The sequence below is a fragment of the Prunus mume genome, linkage group LG3 (assembly GCF_029339155.1).
Source record: "Prunus mume cultivar Tortuosa linkage group LG3, ASM2933915v1, whole genome shotgun sequence".
NCBI lineage: Eukaryota > Viridiplantae > Streptophyta > Magnoliopsida > Rosales > Rosaceae > Prunus > Prunus mume.
In genome coordinates this window covers 7,888,545-7,897,525 of record NC_142700.1, presented here as the reverse complement: position 1 = coordinate 7,897,525, position 8,981 = coordinate 7,888,545, and the positions used below count along the sequence as shown (strand labels likewise).

The 8,981-nt window shown below is 42.9% G+C and overlaps 1 protein-coding gene and 1 pseudogene across 1 annotated transcript; one reads left to right on the top strand and one right to left on the bottom strand.

Annotated features, from left to right (window-relative positions):
* Positions 1 to 755: 755 nt before the first annotated feature.
* LOC148918619 (uncharacterized) lies at positions 756 to 5,839 on the bottom strand (annotated as a pseudogene).
* A 1,668-nt stretch (positions 5,840 to 7,507) lies between these two features.
* LOC148918618 (uncharacterized) lies at positions 7,508 to 8,038 on the top strand. Its single transcript, XM_089049171.1, has one exon. It carries the CDS (start codon positions 7,508 to 7,510, stop codon positions 7,838 to 7,840), a length of 333 nt encoding a protein of 110 aa, XP_088905297.1. The 3' UTR covers positions 7,841 to 8,038.
* Positions 8,039 to 8,981: the final 943 nt, after the last annotated feature.

Sequence of the window (8,981 nt, the reverse complement as noted above, 5' to 3'; positions counted from 1 at the left end):
GCATTAAATGGCCATGAAGCAATTGTAGGATGTAGCGGCTCCGGCGGCTGATGTATAAAGTTGGCATGGAATTGACATGCTTGGCATTTCTTCACATAATCCATGCAATCCTTGACCATAGTCGGCCAATAGTAGCCCATCCTCTTTATTTGGAAATGTAGCTTTGGCCCTAATTAATGAGCTCCGCAAATACCTGAGTGAGCCTCCTATATTGCTTTGGATGCATCTTCTTCCCCCAAGCATCTTAGAAACAGGCCTTCGAATAAACGACGGTATAGAATCTCTTTATAATAAACGAATCGAGGTGCCCGACGCCGTACCTCTGATCGATGTCTCGAATCATCTGGCAGTTTCCCATGCTCAAGATAATCAATTAAAGGTTGCCTCTAATCTTCAATGTTAATGGATAATACCGAGATAACATTGGCTCCTTCTTGCGATGCCCCAAGTGTTAATGGAACGACCCAACGTTGGCAAACTGGAAGATTCACCGCTTCATCTTTTGTCAACGCCAACATAGCGGCAAGATTGGCTAAGGCATCTGCCATTTGGTTGTCATTTCTTGGCACATGCTCCAGCGTCACAAAGTCAAACCTTTCCTGTAATTGCGTGGCCATTTGGTGATATGGAATTAGATCATCCTTCCTAACTTCGTAGTGGGTCAACAATTGGTTGATCACTAACATGGAGTCACCATATACTTCTAAGCTCGATATCTTCATCTCTAAGGTCATTTGTAAGCCCATGATCAAAGCCTAGTATTCTGCAACGTTGTTCGAGCAAAGTTCACTTAAAGAGAATGAATAGGGCAATATGTGTCTCTCGGGTGACACGAAGACTACGCCAGCCCCCGCCCCATCTTTACGAGCTGATCCATCAAAAAACATCATCCAAGTAGGAGAAACGTCAGTGAAGAAGACTCGTTCGTCCGGTAAGTCATCTGAAATTTCCCAATCTGCTGGAATTGGATGATCGGCTAGGAAATCTGCAACAACTTGCCCCTTTACCGCCCTTGCTGGAGTGTAGATGATTTCATATTGATTGAGAATGTAACGCCCACTTGGCTAAACGCCCCGCCAAGACTGGTTTTGACATAACGTACCTCACCGAGTCAGCTCATGCAATTAGATGAACCGTGAACACTTGCATGTAGTGCCTTAACTTTTGAATAACAAAGACAAGTGCAAGACACGTCTTTTCTATAGGTGTGTAGTTCAGTTCGGGACCGGTAAGAGTTCGGCTTAGATAATAGAGTGCTTGCTCCTTATGTGACTCATTCTTTTGCGCAAACAGGGCTCCAATTGACCTTTCTTGAGCCGCAATGTACAATATGAGTGGTTTGCCTGGAATAGGAGCTCCTAACAGTGGTGAACTCGATAGGTACTTCTTTATGCTTTCAAATGCATTGTGACAAGCTTCATCCTAAACAAATGGAACATCTTTTTTCATAAGGTGAGTGAACGGCTGGCACCTTCCTGCTAAGTTTGGGATGAATCGCCGAATGAACGCGAGACGCCCTTATAAACTTTTCAACTCACGTAAATTTCTTGGCTCGGGCATACCTCGGATGGCTTTAATCTTAGTCTGGTCTACTTCGATGCCTCAATGTTTAACGATGAAACCAAGAAATTTACCTGAAGTGATGTCGAAAGCACACTTCAATGGGTTCATCTTGAGTTGGTACAATCTGTTAAACACCATTCTCAAGTCTTTCAAGTGATCTTCTCTTCTTTTTGATTTGATCACCAGGTCATCAACGTAGCACTCGACATTCTTGTGAAGCATGTCACCAAAGATATTTTGCATTACACGTTGATAGGTCGCACCTGCATTCTTGAGGCCAAATGGCATCACCCTGTAACAGTAAATTCCTTTTGGAGTGCGGAAGGCTGTGAGTTCTTCGTCCTCTGGCGACATTCTTATTTGATTGTATCCAGATGAACCATCCATGAAAGATAAGGTTTCATGACCTGTGGTTGCATCAACCATGAGCTCAATTATGGGCAATGGAAAGTCATCCTTCGGGCAAGGCTCATTTAAGTCTCAGAAGTCAACACAAATACGAATTTGTCCAGTGACTTTCTTCTTCACCGGAACAATGTTCGCTATCCACGTCGGGTATTTCACCTCCCTAATAAATCCGGCGGTGATCAACTTGTCAACTTCGGCTTCGATTTGATTTAGGAGCTCGGACGGAAGCGACGTTGAGTTTGTTTGATTGGGTGTGTTCCAGGTTTGACTGTAAAGCAAACACATCTTTATACTCAAGTAGCAGTTGATGATAGGAACTCCTCTTCACTAAGATTCAAAAGTGCACTAATGAAGATAGGTCTTGGGTCTTCATTTGTGCCAAGATTGAGTTCTTTTAGTTCATCAACAGTCGCTTGGCCTCCATCTTCTAATGCGGCAGGAGCATCATGAACCTCATTTTCAAAAGGTTCCTCTTCGTCGAGCTCTTTGATCGTAACGTGATAAACAGCTAGAACCTCCGTTTCTTCATCGTCACTTTGGTTTTGCTGACTCAAAGTTTCCCGAGTTTGTATGATTGTTTGTCGTTTCACTTTAAGTTGGTCACCTGAAGTTACGTCTAATGTAGAGTGACGTTTCATACGTGACAGGATTAAGCTTTGAATTTCATTGTCTTCCGCTGAATCGACATGAACTCTAGTTTTCAATTCTTGCTGATTTTTCTCTGCATACGACTTGCTTGGAACTCCAAGTCTTTCTAGCGCCGATCTGCATGGGGCTGATTGAATTCCCATTTGGTTATCATGCCGAGTTATTCTTTTGAACACAGAAGGTTGTGATGTTGATTCTTTGATGCGGCTGAAAACGAGGTCCGTTGAATAGGCTTGGCTAAACGGTCGAACACTGAGGCTCTCTTAACAACCTTTGGTTCTTCTTCCTCCTTAACCGCTTCGACACTAATATATTGAGCTTTTGCTTTCTTTTCTTTTCTTCTAGCAGAGATCTTGTGACAGGAGTAAAACCTAGGCCTGCTTTAGCTGAGTCAATTGTGCAACCTTGCTTCTTCAACTTCTTTTGATTTCGCTAAGGCCATGCTTCCTTTCTCCTGTGACATCTGGATTAAGCTCTCCCATCGAAGAAGATAAGTCGAAGTCATAACCTGCCTTTGACAAGAGCTTATAAGCATTAGGGTCAAAACCTTCTTTTGTTCTTGTGACCGGAAGAGATTCGTGTCTTGTTGCCTCTTTTGATGGTCTGACGAACCCTGGTACCGAAGATTTCGAAACGTCTGAATTATTCAACTTGAGTAAAGGTATGATTGTCGACTCCTTCAAGAACTTCATGTCGCTTTCTCCCCATTTCCTTGGCTTTACTTCTTCTCCAAATAGGGATTGTCCTTCCTTCCGTCGGGATGATGAGATATAGCGGAGGACGGGAGTAGACACCTTCCGTGAATCTGTCAGTGATGATCCCATTTGTCCGAACAAGTTGCTTTTTGACTTGTTCGAAACATTCTCTGTTGCGGGAGGGCACTTTGAATGCTCTTCTCTTCTTGGCATGGCTTTTCCTGTCAAGTGAACCTCAACGGGAATAACTTCAGATACCACGTCTTCAACCATGTAAAATTTAGCGTCCGCGAAGTAAGACTCGGCTTTAGTAAATGGTTTGACGTCACCCAAGATTTTCTTTACTCCTCCTCTGTAAAATTTGAAACATTGATGTAAGGTTGAAGACACTATCCCATTTTCATGCACCTATGGCCTTCCTAATAGGAGATTATAGGAGGTCTTAGCATCAATCACGTGAAATAGGGTGTTTGACTTTAAATCGCCTATCACGAGCTCAATTCTGATCATGCCCATAGCTCTTTGTCCTCATTGATTGAAGCTTTGAATCATGAGACAACTGCGAGACAGTTCGTCCATGTTGATGCCTAACTTCATCATCGTGGATTTAGGCATGATGTTCACTGCTGAACCTCTGTCCACAAGCATGCGACTAAGTTTTGTTCTCGCACATACGACACGAAAAGCGAACGATTATGTGGTTTAGATCCTAATAAGAGGTCTTCATCGGTGAATGTGATGGAAGCGCACGTTGCGCAGCAAATAGCATGGTCTTGAGACTTAGGCTCTAATTCTCCGGTCTTTCTTATCTTATTTGGTTGGATATCGAGATCCATTAATGCCTTTACCAATGCTATACGTATGACTTCAGGGAGTTCCACCGCTTCTTCAATATTTGAATGCGCTGGTGGATTTTCTGCCTGTGTTGAAAACCTTTCGCTCTTCATGAGTTTCATATCTTCCTTCCGAGGCATCTTCATCATCTACCTGATAGCAAGTTGTCATATGGACTATCTCCGTTGACCCTTTTACGAAGAACACTTTGGGAAAGTATTCTCCTAGCATAACTGGAGTTCGTGGCCCTTGGATTAATGGTCAATCTTCTTGTTTGGAGTCTCTCCTCACCATCTGTCTGGTTTTGTTCTTAGAATGTTGGTGCGAGCCTCTCTTTTGCCGCTCCTTCTTTGATTGAGCATTTTGTCGTTGAGGAATGCGCTTCGTACGAGACTTCTGCCGAGTAACGAGCGTCCATCCTTCATTGTCATCAAAAGACGAGTCGCCAACAAAGCCATCACCACATTGATTGTTTGGTTCGCCTATCACTTCTTTTGTACATAGACTAGTCTTCCAGAGTATGCCCCTTGTAGATTGAAACTCCAATCTTTTTGACAATACGGGCAACGGCACCGGATCAAAGGATCCGAACACAATTGTGGCAACGTTCGCCTCTGCAATTTCGTCAACACCCAACTCGATCCTTCCTTGCCTAGCTAAGTTCATAATTAGCTCATTCAACACGAAGCACTTTTCTACTGGATGGCTGACAATTCTGTGGTATTTGCAAAATTTAGGGTCGTTGACCCGGTTCATCTCCTCAGGCCGCTTACATTCCGGCAATTCGATCACCTTCTTTTCCAGCAAATCCTCAAGCATACCTGCGACATCGGACTCAGGAAAAGGGTATGTTTTCTCCTCCAATTCCTTCAAGGTGCGCCGACGTCTATCTACCTCTAGGAATGACTCCATCCTTTTGACTTCCCTCTTCTTATCTCGGGTGGAGATTTTGACCGGGACAGTGTTGATTGTCATTGCTTCCTTGGTAGGCTTCTTGACCGGCTTATCTGTCTTTTGTCCAAAGACTCTCCTTTTTATGCTCGATGACGGGCTCATGCTTTCCTCCGTGGCTGGCGATGCTTAACTCTATATCATGGGCACGAGTGGCTAGCTCCTTAAACGTGCGGGGTTTAATCCCTTGTAGAATATAGAGTAACCCCCAACATCCCTTGAATGCACATCTCGACTGCCGATATCTCCAAAAGCCTATCTTTGCAATCCAAGCTTAATGAACGCCATCGATTGATGTAATCAACGACAGGTTCATCTTTCCATTGCTTGGTATTCGTGAGTTCCATCATACTCACGGTGCGACGAATGCTATAGAATCTGTTCAAGAATTCTCGCTCCATTTGGTCCCAACTGTCAAGGGACTCGGACTCCAAGTCTACATACCAATCAAATGCATTTCCCTTCAGAGACCGAACAAATTGTTTCACCAGGTGGTCGCCCTCCGTTCCAGCATTGTTGCATGTTTCGACAAAGTGTGAAATGTGTTGTTTTGGATTGCCCTTTCCATCGAATTGTTGGAACTTGGGAGGTTGATATCCCGTCGGCATCCGCAAGTTGTCTATCCTCCTGGTGTATAGCTTAGAATACATAAGCGTGTCTCGGGAAGGTGCTCCGTATTGAACTCTGATGGTGTTCGCGATCATGTCCTGAAGTTGTTGGACCGATAAAGAACCCACCGAGGCGGCGTCAATTTTTCCGTGCGACTTCTCACCCGACTCTGTTTCATACTCAATCCTTTCTCGCTAGATTCAGCCTCATGATGTGGTCCTTTCTTGTTTGCGTCTTGACCAAGCTCCTTATCCAAATGTGCTTCCCACTTGTTGATGTGAGAAGCAATCTGCGCATCCTTCTCTTCGACCATCTTCGCTGGACCGCTTCGCTCATATGGGCCAGCTATTCTTCGTTGACATTGCTCCCGTCACCATAACCTGTATGGCCACGGAATAAGACTCACCTATGGACGTCGAGGCAATCTTCTTCGTTGGTCGTCAGCGGGGATCCATGGTATGAGCTGTGCTCGAGTCGTCTGAAGCAGGTGAGAGGGAACGTTCTCTTGAATTCTTCGAGCCCTAAAAACTCCTTTCTTGATTCCGAGAGTTTGTCTCATCCGCCTGGGAGGTATTCTTCTTTGCTCCCAAGGAGGCCAGATTGATAACCGATTCATGCATTTGGTTCACGTCTTTCGCCTTGGCTTGAGTCAGTATGGAAGTGACTGTAGAGTTGCGAATATCGCCTTGGCCTTGCTCCGGGTGACGACCCCAGCAGAATCTCCGCTTGAGAAGGAGGCGCTCACGCTTTTCACTTTCGCCACAGGAACGGTTTGAATCTTCTTAGAGGCCATCGTGTTTGGCGTGTTGGTTGATTTTGGAACTGGAAAAAGAGATGAGAGGTAGAGATGGTCCCACTGGGCGTGCCAAATTTGTAAACACGAATTTCCTGCGACAAATGAGACAAGAACGCGTGTACAAAACAATATTTGTGTTTATGAAATTTAGGATTACAATCTCTGTATTGAATCCTCTGTATAAAGAAAATTTGTGTTTCATGCAAGGGTCGTAGAGACTTGATCTTGATCAAATGGGTAGCACAAGACTTGTTTGGTGTTTGGGATTTTCTAGGTTGGAGGAACCGGCACGTATTTGTTGTGCTTGGTGGCTCTTCCAAAGTGTAGGTGAAGAATGCAGGGAGTTTTCTGCTTCTTCTCAATGCTAGGTTTTTTCTGGACTCTTCTTTCATCTTGAGGCCTCCTATTTATAGGCCCTTGTAGGATGCTTAACCTAGATAACTTTCCCCATTTAAAACCTTGTTTTGTGGGATTTTGATTTGATTTAAATCAATTCCCATAATCTAGCAATTTAACCAAATTATCTTCAATTGATTGACCTAATTAATATTTGATTTAAATCAAAGTCAATCACAGAAGATTCTTTCCCTTAATTTTGTCTTCATCTTGAACCGCTTGATGCACTCCGTCGGATGTAGCCACGTGTCACTTTTTGACACCTAATCCAATTTTGATGAGTTACACGCCACATGGGCGAATTATGGGGCCCACAATTTAATCCACCAAACCCTAATTATTTTCTTGTCCAATGAAATTTATTACACCAAAATTTCATTGTCTACATGATTCACTGAGACTCCCATGTTCTTAGCTTACGACCTCTAATCTCTCCTAAGCCGTGCTAAAAGATTTTACGAATTTTAGACCGCCTTCACATTCTTCTTCTCTATTTATACTTTTCCAAGCCTACATGCTTCTCCATCCCAAAATCTTCTAAGCACCTTTAGAAATCTCTCTCGGTCTCACTCTCTCTCTCTGTTTTTATACACTCCAAACAAACATCATGAAAAGCTTCATGGTTTTTCTAATGCTTGCCATGCTAGTAGCTTCAGCCATCACTACTCTCTCTGCAATACCAGACGAAAAAGAATCATTCTTCAACGAGGAAAACAATGCTGATGCAAAGGACGAAACCAAAAACCAGTTCGGAAAAGGCACTTCTCTAAGAAGCCGCTTCCTTGCCTACGGCAAGTGTGGGACGAAATGCAATTACTCAGAGATTTGCTGCGAAGGTAAGTGTGTGAATCCGAACTCGGACAATGAAAACTGCGGCAGCTGCAACAACGCGTGCAAGAAAGGCACTTCATGTGCGTATGGAATGTGCAGCTATGCATGAACACTAATTATCATGACGCACCAGATAGATCACTGCTACTGGATCGAGAAGGAATAAGGATATTGCAATATTAATTGCGCAGCTATACTTTTATACATGAAAATAATTTATAAGGACCCTTGAAATAAGAATATGGGATTGTGATCTGTAATTTTATATTTATTTTCACTAATGAGAGCAACACGAATTCCAGAGTCATGACTTTGTGTTAATTAGCAGCATATTATGCATGAGCCCAAGCAAATAAGCAGCTTGCCTAACCTGCATGTTTCTTCATCAAAAATAATCATTCTCTCTAAATTGTTTTATGCATGTCTCTTGTTCATATTCACCTAATTCGAGTATAATTAATATATATATATATATATATATATATATTCTTCGGAAACCCAACTTTGTTTGCTGCTGAGTTAACGTTTTGTACCCCTTGGAATGAATTTAGGCCATGCAATATTATTATTCATAGAAAAATCACATGCAATAATATTCCTCTATCACCTAGGACAGATTGCTGCCGCAAAAAAATGTGTGGAGTTGACATATCCAACTGTGGTTCTTGCTGCAAAGAGGCCATACTTTTTTTTATTAACATTTGGGCCATGACAATGCAAAGAAAATATGGCTTCTAAGTTTTAAGGGCTAGTTTGGCATTGATGTGCTTAAAAAAAAACAGCTGCTTCTGATGTGCTGTGAGAATAATCAGCTGTAAAATAAAGCTGCTAAGGTTTTGGTAAATGGTATTTGAAAAAGTTGTTTGAGTAGTCAAAGTGTTTGGTAAATTTTTATCAAAAGTGCTTTTATTATGTATAATGACACATTGGACAACATGCAATCGCTCAAGTTTACTTGTTATACGCATTGAACGCTTCCACTTTTCTCTAGTAGAGACTACTCCTTATGAGTCTCGCCTTTAGCAACTATCTGATCACTTTATTGTGTTGAGGTTATTAGCCAAGACACTCACCCAACCGGTAGGTCATCGTGTCATTTAGGCTCATGCCTCACTCCTACTGGTCCAAGTACAGTTCTCATGTTGGTAGCAAGGAGTATGACACGATGCCTAGACCAAGCTAGCATCACACTCTGTGTCAAGTCTCGCTTTGATCTCATTTCACTCTCGGCTCCATGGCTTCTCGCGTTC

Coding starts and splice junctions, on each gene's coding strand:
- LOC148918618 (XM_089049171.1), top strand. CDS start 7,508: ATGAAAAGCTTCATGGTTTTTCTAATGCTTGCCATGCTAGTAGCTTCA.